Below are 17,182 nucleotides of genomic sequence, written 5' to 3'. Positions count from 1 at the left end.
CACCTCACACCAGTCAGAATGGCCATCATTCAGAAGTCCACAAACGATAAATGCTGGAGAGGGTGTAAAGAAAAGAGAACCCTCCTACACTGCTGGTGGGGATGCAGTTTGGTGCAGCTGTTATGGAAAACAGTATGGAGATCCCTCAAAAAACTAAAGATAGACTTACCATATGATCCAGCAATCCCACTCCTGGGCATATATCCAGAGGGAACCTTAATTCAAAAAGATACACGCACCCTAATGTTCATAGCAGCACTATTTACAACAGCCAAGACATGGAAGCAACCTAAATGTCCAACGACAGATGACTGGATAAAGAAGCTGTGGTATATCTACACAATGGAATACTACCCAGCCATAAAAAATAACAAAATAATGCCATTTGCAGTAACATGGATGGACCTGGAGAATGTCATTCTAAGTAAGCCAGAAAGAGAAAGAGAAATACCATATGATATCATTCATATGTGGACTCTAAAAAAAAAAAAGACAAAGAACTTACTTAAAAAACAGAAACAGACTCACAGACATAGAAAACAAACTTATGGTTACCAGGCAGAGAAGGGGGTGGGAGGGGATAAATTGGGAGTTAGAGATTTGCAGATACTAATATGTATAAAATAGATAAACAGCAAGTTTCATACTGTGTAGCACAGGGTAGTAACTTATGTTGAAAAAGAATAGGGGGGAGGGTATAGCTGAGTGGTAGACTCAGGTGTGCTTAGCATGCACAAGGTCCTGGGTTCAATCCCCAGTCTCTCTGTTTTAAAATAAACAAATAAAAATACTATATTTCAATAAAATAAATAAATAAAAATAAAAAACCCTAATACCTCCCCCCCCAAAAAAACAAATAAAAAAAAGAAAAAGAATATGAAAACAAATAATATGTATGTTCATGTATGACTGAAGCATTGTGCTGTACACCAGAAAGTGACACATTGTAAACTATACTTCAGTAAAAACATATACATACTTTTTTAAAAAACTCATTTAATTATTACTAAAATACCATAATTCTGGAAGGAAATGAGAACCAACAACCTAGAACAAAAGAATTTCACAGAAAGAACACCTCCACAGACAAAAAAATATATTATATACAAAGATAAGTCACACTAATCTTTAACTAATGTAAAAACAAACAAAAGTAAGCAATAGCCAAAAACAAGGAACACTATATATGACAGGGCTAAAAATAGATGGAAATGTTAAATAAAGAACATTAAAAATATGTAATTAATACACAGTTAAGTTTAAGAGTAAAAAAAGAACCCCAAGTTTCAAAAAGCAAAAGAGGAGATTCAAAGTTAACTTTTCCTACTATTATGCAGAAGCAGAAGTCTGTCAGCTGAGGTCAGGGAGGTAGGACAGGTCACTGCCACTCCTGACATCTGAGTTTAAATGTTCTGTGTGGTACAGGCCCCCAAACAGAGAAATGAGCACACATTCCAGTCCAGGACAGGTGAAAACCCTAAGGCTCAGCATAAGCACATATGCAAACAACTACAAGCATCAACTGAAAACAAAACCAAATTCTTCCAAATATGAGAGAGGAGGCCAAGCTCAAAACTTATACCTAAGTAAACAAACCTCCAGGAACTTAAGAGCTGCAAAAGGGATATTAAAACCAGTTAAAAAGTAGATTAGAAAGAATTGTTACAGGAAAAAGATCTGAGGAGGCAGTTACATAGAATTCATCAATGACACTTAAGAAGACACAAACCAGAAGTCACAAGGTTAAGAGAGAGAGAAAATAGAATAAGAAAGTCAAACAGGAAAAACTCCAGAGAGAGAAAAATACAAAGAACAGGGGAAGAGGCAACACGAAAAACATATCTGAAAAGTGCTGAGTACGTACATGACATGGGTCATCATAGTGAAGGAATGAATGCCCCGACACTCACGCAGACCAGCAAAACCACAGAGTGACAGACTTCCTAATATTCTGATCCTTTTCAACATGTAGGTCTTGCACATCTTTTGTGATATTTATCCCTGAGTAATATTTCTGGTGCTGTGCTGTATTTTTATTTCAATTTCTGACTGTTCATTGCTGCTACATAGAAATACAGTTGATTGTGTACATTGATTCCATGTCTGGCAATCTAGCTGAACTCACTCAGTTCTATAGTTTTGTGGACTGCTTAGGATTTGCTATATATATGATTCTGTAACTGTGATTAAAGGTAGTTTTCTTCCTTTGCCACTTGGGCGCCTTTTATTTCTTTCTTGCCTTATTACATTGGCTACGTGTGCAAGTACCATTCTGTAAAGAAATGGTGAGAAAGGACATCCTTGACTTTTCCCAAAGCATAGGGAGAAAACATTCAGTCTCTCACCAGCATCTCCAGATGATCTGTCTCACACTGAGGAAGTTTTCTAACATTCCTAGTTTGCTAGGAGAGTTTTAACATGAATTGGGGGGGGGGGTGGAATTTGGTCAGACTTTCTCTGTCCTACTGAGATAACTGTATGGGTTCTTCTCCTTTATATTATTAATATCTTTATTTACACTGATAGATGTTTAGATTTTAAACCAATCCTGCTTGTTCATCATATTAATTTCCTATTGCTGCCATAACAAATTACCACAAACTTGGTGGCTTAAGTAACACAGATTTATTCTGTTATAGTTCTAGAGACCAGAAGTTCAAAATGAGTTTCACGTAGGGCTAACAATCATAGGGCTGGTTCTTTCTGGAGGTTCCAGGGGAAAATCCACTTCCTTACCTTTTCTAGCTTCTGAGGCCTGCCTACATCCCTTGGTTCTGGACCCCTCCCCATCATTTCACTACAACCACTGTCTCATCTCTGATCACCTGATTCCCTGTGATGCAATCTGCCCCACCTGCACTAATCCAGCATAATCTCTCCTTCTCAAAATCCTGAAATCCAATAAGTAAATCCACTTTTGCCAAGTAAGGTTCCAGACATCAAGAATATGGACATCTTGGGGGCCACCATCATGATGTATTACCCCTCTTAAATATTTCTGGGTAAAAGAGATGTTTTTATGCTGGGCAGGGTTTCTGAATCTACATTCATGAGAAATAATTAGTGTGTAGTTCTATTCTCCTCCAACATCTTTATCAAGTTTTGGTATCAGCGTAATGCTGGATTCACAACATGAATAGAGAAGTATTCCCTCATCTTCGATTTTCTGGCGTCTGGGAGGAAATTTCCATTGTGGGAATGTTTTAGACTACAAATTCAACTTCTTTTTATATGTATAAGGTATTTCAGGTCATCTATTTCTGCTTAAGTAGTATACATTCTTAAAGAACTTCCCCATTTAATCTAAATTACCAATTTTGTTGGCAAGAAGTCATTCATAATATTCTCTCTGTAGTTTTTAATAGCTGTAGCATCTATATTGAAAATTTCTGATACTGATCATTTGTATCTTTTTTTTCTCACCTGATTATCTAGCTATATAGATTTATCAATTTTATTAATCTTTTCAAAGAACTAGATTTCAGTCTGATTTTCGCTACTGCTGTTCTGATTTTTGTCTTCATTTCGGCTTTGGTTTCTATAGTTTCCTTTCTTTTCCTTATTTTGGTTTAATTTGCTCTATTTTTTTCCTTCAGTTTCTTAAGTTAGAGGCTTAAATCATTGCTTACAGACCTTTCTTCTTTTCTAATATAAGAATTACATGCTATAAATTGTTGTCTAAGCACTGCTTTAGCTACACTTAATAAATTTCAGCATGTAGGCAGTCCTCGCTTCGCACAGCACATTAAATGAAACCTGTGCTTGTCCTCACTTTGCAAGGCTTTCTCTCAATTACTGCCTGTCCTGTTTTAATTTTCATGAGTTCAAAACATTTTCTAATTTCTGTTCTGATTGCATCTTTCACCCATGGGTTATTGAGAAACTTCTCATTTAATTTCCAAATATCTGGGGTTTTTTCTTAATATCCTTCTAGTTTAATTCTATTGTGATCAAAGAATATACTTTCAGTCTTTTAAAATGTACTGAGACTTGTTTTATGGCCTAGAATATGATCTATCTCGGAAAATGTTCAATATGTACTTGTAAAGAATGTGCATTTTCTGCTGGTGTTGGGGGAAATGTTCTATGCATGTGGTCAATCCGACCGACAGTGTTATTTAGGTCTTCTATATCCTTACTGATTTTTTTCTATTTTTTATTGAGATATAGTTGATGTATAAGTTTCCGGTGTACAACATAGTGAGTCACAATTTTTAAAGGTTATACTCCATTTAGTTATTATAAGGTACTGGCTATATTCCCTGTGCTGTACAATATATACTTGTAGTTTACTTATTTTATTTATAGTAGTTTGTACCTTTTAGTCCCCTACCCCTATCTTGCCCCTCCTCCCCCACCCTTTCCCCAGTGGTAACGACTGGTCTGTTCTGTCAATCTGCCTCTTGTTTGTTATATTCACTAGTTTGTTTTATTTTTTTAGATTCCTCACATAACAGATATCATGCAGTATTTGTCTCTGTCTGATGTTTCACTGAGCATAACACCCCCCCAAGTCCACCCATGTTGCTACTAATGGCAAAATTTCATTCTTTTTTATGGCTGATTAGTATTTAGATGAATGGATAAAGAAGATGTGGTGTGTATATGTAACCAAATATATCCTTATTGATTTTTTGTTTACTTGTTCAATCCATTATTGAGGAGAGTTGCAATCTCTGACTATACTTGTGGAGAAATTTCTCTTTTCAGTTTTATCAGTTTTTGCTTCACATATTTTGAAGCTATTATCACATGCATATACTTTTAGGACTGTTACATCTTGGTTTCAGCAAGATAATTTTTGATTTTTTTATTGATTTTGTGCAGTTTGTCTTCAAGTTTCTTTTCCTTGAGTTTTGCTGAACTACTTGGACCTGTGAGTTCAGAGTTTTCATTATATTTGGAAATTTTTTCAACTATTATTTCTTCAAATAGTTCTGCCACCCTCCTTTCTGGCACTCCAATTATACATACGTTAGACTATCTGATATTATCCTACAAATTACTGATGCTGTTTATTCATTTTCAGGCTTTTTTTCTGTTTCATTCTGACTAGTTTCTATCACTATGTCTTCAAAAATCACTGATCTTTTTTTTTTCCTGCAGTGTTAAGTCATTTGTTAATCTTATCTAGTGTATTGTTCATTTTAGATAGTGTATTTTTCTTCTGCAGAAGTTCCATTTGGGACTTTCGTACACTTTCAATTTCTCTCATCATAGTCTTATTTTCCTCTCTCCTCTTGAACATATAAATGTACTTATTATATTGCTTTAACACACTTGTTTTCTAATTCCATCAGCTGTCATTTCTGGATCTGTTTCTATGGATTTATTTTTCTCTTGGTTATGTTTATTTTTTCCTGCTTCATTATATTTCAAATAACTTGTGCATGTCAGATACTGTGCATTTCACATGGTTAAGAGCAAGATTTTACTGTATTTCTTTAGCAGTACTATACTTTGGTCCAGCATACAAATACTTGAAATCAATTTAATTCTTTCAAGACCCACTTTTAACATTTTTTTATAGTAGATCTACTGCAGCCTTTAGGGTAAAACTAATTTAGACTCAGTACTAAGGCAACACCCTTCTAAGAAATCTACTTAATGCCCTGTAGAGGTCACAACATGTTTCCACTGACTGGTGGGAACATATCCTGTTCCCAGTCTTGTGTGAAATCCATGAACTGTTCAGCCCACTGCTTCCTGGTGGCTATTTATCAAGGCTCAGGTAATTTCCTGTCACACGTACGCAGACTAGTACTCAGCCAAACAACTCCCAGGGCCCTTCCTCAGACCTGTGGAACACTCTGTGTGTCGCTCTCTACTCTCTGGCACTCTACATCTCCAACTCTTACCTCGTAGGCCTCCCCAAGTTCCAGTCTCTGTCTCCTCTACTCTGAGAGCCTGCGAGGCTCTGGCCAGGTTCCCCATGCTGGCCTGGAAACCGTCTCAAGGAAACAGCTCAGGCCATCACAGGAGTCATCTCACTTCCTCTCCCTCGCTCAGAGGTCAGAGTCCCATGCTGCCTGTTATCCAATGTCTGAAAATTATGGTTTCTCACATATTTTGCCCAGTTTTCTGCTTAAAATTAGACAGCCAATTCAATTTCTGTTATTCCATCATGTGCAGAAGCAAAAGATCTGTGTAAACTCTTTTTAGAGAATGGGGAGAAGGAAAGAAGAGGCTTCATTCACAGCAATTTCCAGGACACAGATTGGGAGTTAAAACCAAAATAAGCCCACTTCTGTGGCAGCGAACTTTTCTAGGCATCAACTAATCCATGAAAAAGTCACAGATATTTTCTCCACCATTAGTATTCCTCAAACCACCAGATTCAGACTTCAAGATGTCAGACCTAAGCTTGAACCATTAAACCACATAGCCAGGTGAACATACAAACGTATTTATACTTTAGTTAAGTAGCACGTCTATAAAACTATTGTGTGCCTTTTATTCCAAATGAAATAGAGAAGCACACTGATCCACTCACAAAGTAACACGAGATATCCTAAACTGGATGGAGGCACCATGTGGAACAGCAAAACACTTCTCTAAAATTACTTCACATCATCAAAGTTCACTAGTGATCTTTTCCAAAACTAGTGTTGATGTTGCCTTTGCTTGTGGCAGATCTTTGTTAGCTATGTGACCACTTACAGCCTGCTAGGCCGTCAGCATCTCTTTGGAGCGGCTAAGAGGTTTCCATGATTTAGCCTCTCTAAGCTGAAGTTTCTCCGCTTATATGATGAAAATAGTAATACTTAGTGTTTAAAAAAAAATGCTGAGGAAATTCAATCAAAGAGCGTATGTCAAGGGCTTGGTGGAACGCTCAGCACGGAAGTGGCACTTAATATCTTACTAGGCCATCGGTCCTTTCTTTCTTATGATCGTGACACAAGCTGTCATTTACACAATAATTCTCTCCCTCTCTACCTCTCCACAAAAACTTTCCTTTAGCACAGCACATTAAGTGCCTGTGGGAGTGCAGCTCACACGGCTTCTCTAAAATGCACACACTAGGACACACTAGGACCTACGCGGGTCACGACGTCCTGAAGAACCGGCAACGTCCCCCCTGTCCACCAGTGCAGCGTCTGACAGTCCCGCTCACGCTGCTCAGCTGTTTCTTCTGGCTCTTGCCTTTCCCACTCTCAGGGCCACTTAAATCAGTATCGATCTTTATTATAAGATGATGTTCTCTTTCCTCTGCTGTATGCCGTTTTTCCTTTCTGATTTCCTCTGCCTACTGGCACTTCTTTATTGCTCTGCTTCCAAACAAAAATCTTGTCCTTCTAAAGACAATACCATCAAGTCAGAGCACTCTTCTTTGCACAGATAACCAAGCGATCCAGCTTCATGGATATAATCTTCTGGCCAAGAATTATTTAAAAATGAAAGCAATTTTCGGTCTCTTCCAGGAGCCTGAAGACTCCAGGTATTTGCTCACTGCCCATGTAAACAATGACACATATAATAGAGAAAAGAAATAAAACCCTCCTAAACTGAATTTTAAGTGCCAGGACTCAACATTTACAGCTCCAAGGCTGGAATACGATGAAGAAAGCAAAACCCCTGACTTTTTTTCACTCATCTCGAGTAGATCTTAACTTACAAACTCAGCATTTTTCCTGCAGAAATAATACTATTACTTCAATTAGTATTCCTCAACACATACAATGTGTCTAAATTATTACAGAAATACAATTATTAAAAGGAAGTATTTAATTAAAACTTTAAAACCTTTCCAGAGAAGAACTCCAGCCTGTAATGGAGGACTTCCCACTTTTCTTACCATAAGAAGGAGACTCCCTTCCGTCTTCTCTATCCGAGTCCTTGTCTCTCCTTCTCCGGTGGTGATGTCTGTGTCCCCGGTGCCTGTGACGCCGGCGACCCTCTTTACCGAACGGGACATGAACGCCAATATACACAGCTCGATGACCTGGTAAAAAACGGTTGAGCACGTGACTGGCATGCCAGAGGTACTGTGTTTCTTTACAAATTGAAGGTTAGTGGCAATCTTGAATCGAGCCAAGTCTATCGCACCATTTTCTCAACAGCCATTTGCTCACATGCTGTCCCTGTGTCACATTTTGGTAGCAATTCTCACAACATTTCGTTTCCATTATTATTATCTTTGTTAGGGTGATCTGTGATTTTGATGTTACTGTTGAGACAATTTGGGGGCACCACAAACCACGCCCAGATCAGATGGTGAACTTGATCAGCTGTTCCCTGTCTCTCTCCCTCTCCCTGGGCCTCCCTCTTCCCTGAGACACACAGCAACACTGAAATTAGGTCCGTTAATAACCCTACAATGACTTCTAAGTGTTCAAGTGAAAAGAAGAGTCACACAACTCTCACTTAAACCAAAAGCTAGAAGTGATTAAGCTGAGTGAGGAAGGAATGTTTCTGGCCAAGAAAGGCTGAGGGCTGGGCCTTTGTGTCAGTGAGCCAAGCTGTGAATGCAAAGAGCTTGTTCCGGCGAACACACAAATGGCAAGAAAGTGAGACACAGCCTTACTTGTGGTACGGAGAAAGCTTCAGTGGTCTGGACAGAAGAAAGGCAACACGCCTTCTACTGGGAGAAGATGCCGCCAAGGACTTTCACAGCTGGAGAGAAGTCAACGCCTGGCTTCCGAGCTTCAAAGGACAGGCTGACTGTCTCGTTAGGGGCTAAGGCAGCTGGTGACTTGAACTTGAAGCCAATGCTCATGTACCATCTGAAAATCCTACGGCCCCTAAGAATTATGCTCAGTCTACTCTGCTGTTCTCTATATATGTATATTTTTCTTTTATTTACTTTATTGAACTAGAGTTATTTTACAATATGGTGTCAGCTTCAGGTGCCCAGCTTCAGATTCTTCTCCATTATAGAAGAAAGCCTGCATGAGGGTACATTTGCTGACAACGTGGTTTACTAAATAATTTAAGCCCACTGTTGAGATCTACCGCTCAAGAAAAAAAGATTACTTTCAAGCTATTGCTGCTTCACTGACAAGGCGCCTGGTCACCCAAGAGCTCTGACGGAGAGATACAAAGAGATGAATGCTGTTTTCATGCCTGCTAACACTACATCCAAATGGCAGCTCGTGGACCATGGAGTCATTTCAACTTTCAAGTTTTATTATTTAAGAAATACATTTTGTAAGTCCGTTGCTGCCATAGTTGGTGATTCCATTGATGGATCTAGGAGAAGCCCACTGAAAGCCTACTGGAAGGGATTTACCTATTCCTTCCCAGATGCCATGAAGAACACTGCTGATTGATGAGAAGTGGGCAAAATACCAACATTAGTAGGATTTTAGAAGACGTTGATTCCAACCCTCATGGATGACCTTGAGGGGGTCAAGATTTCAGTAGAGAAGTCACTGCAGATGTGGTGGAAACGGCAAGAGAACTAGAGTCAGACGTGGAGCCTGAAGATGGGGCTGAACTCCTACTATCTCAGGACAGAACTTGAACAGAGGAGGAGCTGCTTCTTACTGATGAGCAAAGGAAGTGGTTTCTTGAGATGCAATCTACTCCAGTGAAGATGCTGTGAAGACTGTTAAAATGACAACAAAGGAATGAGAATACTGCACAAACTTAGCTGATAAAGCAGAGGCAGGGTTTGAGAGGATGGACTCCAATTTTGAAAGAAGATCTACTGTGTGTCAAATGCTATCAAACAGTGTTGTGTGCTGCAGAGAAACTGGTCATGAAAGAAAGCGTCAACTGATGAAGCAAACTTCATTGTTGTCTTATTCTACGAAATTCACCCTGACCTTCAGCAGCCACCATGCTCATCAGTGAGCAGCATCGACACATCCAGGCCAGACCTTCCACCAGCAAAGGGATTATGACTCACCAAAACCTCAGATGATGGTCATCATTTTTCAGCAATGAAGTATTTTTTAGTTAAGGCATATACATTGTTTTTTTTAAGACATAATGCTATTGCACACTTAATACACTATAGTGTGAATATAACCTTTATATGCACTAAGAAACAAACAAACAAAATTCATGTGACTTGCTTTATTACAATAGTCACTTTACTCCAGTGGTCTGGAACCAAACCTGGAGTGTCCCTGAATATGATCAGCACTAGTTTTCCCAAAAGGGGGGGGGGGGGTGATACACACAAAAGTATACCAAAGTTTGCTTTGATAAAAAAGAATTACAGCTACGTTCACGTAATTAACACAGCTAGTCTCCCGTTACTTCTCTTATATTACAGAGCACTACACAGAACATTACGCCAAGGACCAATCCCACTGATAAATACACTAAATATACAGGTGACTTCTATAAGTATTAGTCTGCAAGTCTCAAAAGATATTTTGAGAAGAAGTTGGCCCACCTGGAATTATACTATGTAGACATAAATGTGTCCCGTCTACATTTATGACCAACCCTAGTTAGTAGAGGTCCTTAAGATACATGTTTTAATGATGACTATTCATAAGTGGATATTTAGAAATATTTTAAATTTGTTTAAAGTTTTAAAAATCTCAAATTAGCAAGGTCCAAATTAATGAGAGGTACATTAAACGTAAATGCTCCAAATACTCTAATTAAAGACTGGATTAAGAAAGCAATACAGTAGGGTTATTATATACTTTTACAATAGAAACAGCCACTGCTGATGCTGCGTTATCTGGGTTTTGTATTCTGATGAACAGAACAGCTATGAAAGGCAGTCCCTGCTTTTTGCCCACTGAGTGAAACTGAGTCAGGGAAGCAGGTAGCTAGGGGCACTATGTCAAACACTGAGAAGCATGAATTTGATTTCTTAAATAGTTTGAATGAGGTTCCTACCTAAACCCACGTTGAGTAAAAGGGGAGGCAGACTACAGGTTTAACTAACTTGCAACTGTGGAAAAACCATCTGGCATAGAGCTGCTTTTTGCCCTGTGTACAACATTAAAAAGTTAATGCTGAAACATGAACTGTTCATGACGTTCTTTTTCTAAGAAATTCTGTACGATGGTTAGAACAAAATACCACAATAAACTCCAGAGCTTTATCTGCAGATGAGAACTGAAATTAGTCAGTCCTCATTATTCATGGACTCCATATTTGCAAATTTGCTGACTTGCTAAAATTTACTAGTAATTCCAAAAGCAATACTCATGGTGACTTATCGTCATTTACAAACATGCACACAGCAGCAAAAAATTTGAGCTGCCTGACACACACGTTCCCAGCTAAGGTTGAAAAAGCTGACACTGACTTTTTGCTTTGGTTGCCAAAATAGTAACGCTGATAACTAAATACTCATTTTTTATTTATTTACTTTTATTAATTTTTTTTTACTCACCTTTTAAAAACTAAAAGAAGACTAGACCTATGTAAACACACTGACTTAAAATTATTTGTTTGGATATTTCCCAATACCTAGTTTTCTGCCTATAGTACAGCACTAGACAAAGACCTGTAGAAACTGTATACCAATTATTTGAAAAAAATTTACCAGAAAATCCCGAATTAAAAACCACAATTACAATTGTAATAACTTAGCACGATGACAGATGGTAATTAGACTTACCGTGGTGATCATTTTGTAATGAATAAAAATATCAAATCACTAGGTTGTGGACCTGGAACTACCACAGTGCTGTGGGTCAATTACATTTCAATAAAAAATTAAATTAAAAAGACAATTATAAAGAATTTTTGGGGGGGATGATGAAAATATTCTGGAATGAGAGAGTGATAACGGTTGCACAATATAGTGCATATACTTAAATACTTTAAAAAGGTGAATTTTACATTATGTGAATTATATCTCAGTTAAGTTAAAAAGAAAAATTATAACAAAACTCAGGGATCTCACAATTTTATTTTAGTGGAACAATTTTCTTCTGAACACCAACCGACGGTGGATTAAAGAATCACCGTGCGCTGTGAGTTACCAGGTTGTTATTCCAATTAGTACTAATGGGTTTTGGCACACGAGCCCCTACGCAGCAAGACAAAAATAAGTTCTCCGAGGCTGACGTTTAGAAAGACTAGATAAAATGAGCAACAACATGCTAGAATTCAAAGACTGGGAGATGGAGCCTTATTATTTATTCTGCTGTTACTACTTCCTTTACTGCTCTGTCACAATTTTTGCTATTTCTTTCACCTTAATTTATTCCATCAAAGGCCGATTCAGTCACACTCCGAGATAAACTTAATCTGTCCCTCAAACTTGATACTGAAACGGAGTTATGTCCAAAGTATGAAAAGCCAAGGGCCGTGGGGTAACCAAAGGAAGCCAAGGATCACGGTCCCTCTTCGTGCCCCGGGTCCCATTCATCTGAGGGATGACATTAAATGGCAAGGGAGGGATTACGTGCACATTTGAATTAATAAAATTATTGCTAAAAATGTTAACTTCTCTAACGTCTACAATTCACAGAATCAAGCTTCCAGGTAACTGAAGTTCTTTGCAGAAGCCCTAGGAAGCCTAAACTTTTAAAGCCAATCTCAAAGGACAGGGGTTTTTTTCCACCTCACAAAGTAAATGTGGAGAACGCTTATTTGTGTTTCTTTCCATCTCCATTTGTAAACCGATGGCCCCGTTCAGCTGCCACAGGAGACTTGAACTTCAAAATGTAGGTCTCAAAGAGACCCCAAGATGAGTCTGTCAAAACATCTGCGGTGAACACCGCCTTCACCAAGTGCTCACGGTCAGCATCACCGACGGCGAGCCATGCAGCCACCACCTGTCCCCATACACAAAGGGCACGGCGCTCTGTGGGATGCTTCCCACAAATCCACGAGCCGGGGCACGAGACTATGTCACAATGTGATAACTCAGACAAACCCAAATTTTGGGACCTTCTACAGTGTCTAACCACTAATCTTCAAAAGAGTCAAGGTTATGAAAAATGGGGAAAGACCTAGAAACTGTCATAGGTTAGAGGAGACTAAAGAGACATGACATGTAAGTACCCTGTGGCACCCTGAGCTGCTCAACAGGATCTGGGAACAGAAAAGGAGCAGCAGTGGAAAAGCGGGTAAAATCTGAATAAATCTGCAGTTGAGTTAGTAGTGCTGTACCAATGTTAATTTTGTCGTGTTTACAAACTGATGGTTAAATAAAATGTTAGTGTTAGAAAAAGTTGGGGGAAGGGTATACAGCCAACTTTTCTATAAATCGAAAATTATCTCAAATTTTAAAAAAGAGGAAGGAAAAAGAAACCATATGTCAGGGCTTCCTCCTGCTCAGGGAAGACAGACTGATAAATAACTTATCTGCTACACAATTCTATGCTGAGGTTTTTACAACATTTTAAAAGACTGATGTAACAGACCTACATAAAGCGAACATTTAGGTGACAACCAGTGAAAACTGTGGCTCATTAGTCTACAGTGTGCTCATAATTCAAATGGCCAAGGCTGCTAGAAACAACAAAAAAAAAATTAAAGAATTAGCTGATTTTGTAACTGTGGCATTTTAATTTTCAAGGCAAGTAATGATAACCATCAGTGAAGTGTGAAAAGCATTCTTGAAATGAATTGAAAAGAAATTTACATTTCAGAGAATGTTCTATTTGTAGTGGGGAGTGGTTACATGGGGTTTTGCTGTATTATTATTCTTTCAACTACATTTAGAAGAGAACAGTCTTCTAAATGTATGCTCTACCTCACAACCACAACAAATGTTTCAACAAGTAACAGGTGAAAATTAAAGGACGCTAGCAAACATTCATTAGTAGTTTATCCTGCTAATTGTAAGTTATTTTCAACAAACTTACTTTCCAGTTCTTCTTTTTCAAACTTGGTGTTCACAGTTGAGCTGGTTTTGCCAAGATCCACAACAGCTTCTTCATCAGGACCCTACAAAGAAATTATTGTCATTGACTCAGGAAATCAATGCACACTGAGGACCTACTACCTGGTATGTTATTTGAGATAGCCAAAAGTACGCAAATACGCAAAAATAGCCAAAAATTCCTCTTAAAAAACTGAATTCATAGCATAGCTAATTGCATTCTTTCTAAAAGTATGTTTATGGGCTTTTTTTTTTTTCAGTCCACAGAAGACCATTCAAAAATCTCATGGAAAGAATTGAAATGACAACAACTTTTCACTGGTCTTCTATGGCAGTTACTACGTACTTGGCACATATATTCACCCTAACAGAGACTCTCCAGCCAGAAATTTCACAAAACCGGGGGAGAGGGAAAATGCTTAGGTATCAATATAAAATACTTTTTTCTTTCCTTCTTTTTTTTTTTTTTTTTTTTTTTGCTTCTTAGGTGCCCTAACAAAAACAAACAAACAAAACCAACCCCACTTAACTCAAGTCGTCCTGGATATTGGATTGGATTATGGCGAAACACATAATGGTCAAAAATCTTAATGTGTGGAGTATCATTTTCACTCGTAAGTTAACCAAGAGCCAATCAAAGTTATAAGAACTTTTTATTTCTCTACGAAGGAAAAGCCATGCCAAAATTTAACCTCTAAGGAGAGTCTCGCTTTGAGTTTGTGAAGTCTGCCTTCCCAATTCTATTTCTTTCTTCAGCTCAACAAAAAGACTAACCATATTTATTATAAAATGTTATACAGACTATTTTTGTTTCAGTTTTAATGTCTCTTCTCAACTTATAACTTAACTTTCAAAAAAAACATTATCCTCATTAACTACCTATATGAACTTGGTGTAAACAGGGGTCTGTGCCACAGGCTGAGAGAGACGAACAAATTCCCTTCCCTCAAAAAGTCTCCAATTTGCCCTGTAGTTCCCTCCGGACCCACACCCTGCACGGGTCTGCGTGCAGTCTTGAACTTGTCCAGCACAGCTACCACAAGGTGCCCTGACAGGTGCCCAGACTTGGCGGGCAAGGGTGCCCCTTCCAGGTCCTCAGGAACGCCTACTCCATTTTAAGCAACAAAGACTTGAGAGCAGAGCACAATGAGGAGACAGTGGACAAGGACTCTGCTGTGCTCCACCCAACCTGGGACCGCGATGCGTCCTGGAGGAGGGTGTCCAAGGTTTTGAAAAGCCATACAAAGGTTCTGATGAAGGGCTGGCTGATGTTAAAAAGGCCTACCTGAACTTCAAGGGTGACAGGGGTGGGTCAGCTGGAGTCTGCATGAGTGCAGTACACAGAGGAACCCAGAATATGGAACCTTACTCAGCACGGCGTTCATGCTGGACAGATCCCGTCTCACCACGCCTTCGTCAAAGAATCAGAGCAAGAGATGAATGCAAGGAAAAGATGGCTCAGGAAGAGGCTGAAAACTAGAAATAAGCAGGAAGGAGCTGGGGCTTGACAAAGGGGCAGATGACTTAACCACTCACTTAGAGCAGGCAAAAGATGGGCAACAGGAAACAGGCAATGTTTCTGCTCAGACAGAAGCAAGGACCACAAACCTCCCAAAGCAGGAGAGGGATGAAAAAAAAAAAACCAAAAAACCAGCTTTCAAGAAAGAGAAGAAATGATCTAATTTGTTCTCTTCGAAGGTCCTTATGCTTTAACTGAAAACTTTACAGGCAACTGAGGCAACTGAAGGTAAGAGAATAGAACTAAAAATAAAATAATAATATTAGCATTAATTACAACATTGTTAGTACTCTACTGAATGTCAGTTTTCTAGAATGAAGTTGTTTTATCCATCAGATTACAGTATTTTTCCAGTCTCACAAGAAGACAAACTTTCATCCATTCCCATTTTCTCGGCGGTCGCTCCCCTTTCATGCTCGGGACAACAAGCCAGAAGGACACATAATACAATTACCTTCCTGCCACTTCTAATGTCCAAGCATAAACCAAAGGACCAGTTTCTCTTAGAAAGGATCAAACAAGAGGCTGGGTAAAATGATCTTTTAGGATCTCCTCCAACTTTGGATCTTAAAATACCTCACTTTTGTGTATAGGTTTTTTCCCAGTGCATACAAAGTAAATTCACATCCCAATTACTCCTTTCTATCCACGCGCTCAGTGTCCTAATTCTCATATCTTAAAACTCAGGAACTGAGTCAATTTTGATGAAATTTTCAAATAAATTCCCTGCTATCCAAACTCTCACTATTTGCTACCCCAAACTCAGAAACAGACACAGCATATTAAGAAAAATGCAGATCTCAAAATCCAATCTGACTTTCTGAAGAAAGTGAGATATCCAAACTATAGAATCAAGTAGATTTGGGTATTAAGATTTGGGTATATGACTCTAAAAGAGCGGTATTCCACTTAATCTAGGAAACTCAACAGTTAAATGACTTGATAAACCTTTATATCTAAAGAAACAGACCCACAGGCATAGAGAATAAACTTACGGTTGCCAGCAGGGAAGGGGGTGGGAAGGGATAAACTGGGAGTTCAAGATTTGCAGATACTGAGTGGTATATAAAATAGATCCACAAGTTTATACTGTACAGCACAGGGAACCATATTCTATATCTTGTAGTAGCTCACAGTGAAAAGGAAAATGAAAATGAATATACGTATGTTCATGTATGACTGAAACATTGTGCTGTGCACCAGAAACTGACACAACACTGTGAACTGACTATACCTCAATTAAAAAAAAAAAAAAAAAAAGAATTGGGAAACAGGCTGTGCAGACCACTACACGTTTTCATATAAGGGACTAAGAAAGACAAAGGACACCTCACTGTATGCATGGATACACTGCCTGACGGCAGTCACACATCTTTAGTGATGAGGAGAGGCTCACCGTGCAAGAACGAATGACTAAGTGTCATCCGTTACGCATGCCATACTCTTAACACCTTTAGCTTTCCTCCAACGATCCCACGCCATTCAGCCCCGAAGCATGCATAGGCAGGTACAAAAAGGCAGCTGTCCCCTGAATAAAAGACGCAGAAGTTGTGCCATCCAAGAGGTAGCACACTGTGTATTCTAAAAGGGATTAACTGCTCCCATTCCGAACTTTCATCTCCCCGGAACAACTGCCAAGGAAGCAAAACAATACACTTATCTCTCATCGCTAACCAAAAAAAAAAAAAAACAAAAAATACCTTTTACTTCCATGCAGCTGTACTTAACATGTTTAGACGTACTAGCACTAATCAGCTAACTGCTTAAGCTGGGCAACCTCACAATACGTATTTATTTAAAATACGTATAGTCTTCGACCTCTAAACATCTATCACAGAGAAACAGTCCCATACGTGCACAAAGGGACATGTGAAAATGAGGATGTCCGTCACCTCCCACGGTCCGCCCAGCCT

The 17,182-nt window shown here is 38.8% G+C and overlaps 1 protein-coding gene across 7 annotated transcripts in view; it reads right to left on the bottom strand.

Moving 5' to 3' along the window:
• The window catches only part of SLC4A7 (solute carrier family 4 member 7), a 111,777-nt gene that overhangs the window by 56,286 nt on the left and 38,309 nt on the right, over positions 1 to 17,182 (bottom strand). For all 7 annotated transcript variants that reach the window (XM_064496826.1, XM_064496824.1, XM_064496822.1 and 4 more), the window contains exons 2-3: positions 13,734 to 13,815; positions 7,796 to 7,942 (exon numbers count right to left, since the gene is read on the bottom strand). In XM_064496826.1, coding sequence (XP_064352896.1) covers positions 7,796 to 7,942; positions 13,734 to 13,815 — 229 coding nt within the window. The remainder of the gene's footprint in view (positions 1 to 7,795; positions 7,943 to 13,733; positions 13,816 to 17,182) is intronic.

This window comes from Camelus dromedarius, chromosome 17 (assembly GCF_036321535.1).
Source record: "Camelus dromedarius isolate mCamDro1 chromosome 17, mCamDro1.pat, whole genome shotgun sequence".
NCBI classification, from domain to species: Eukaryota; Metazoa; Chordata; class Mammalia; order Artiodactyla; family Camelidae; genus Camelus; species Camelus dromedarius.
Note: the sequence above shows the minus strand (reverse complement) of the source record. Positions and strands in the feature narration are given on the sequence as shown.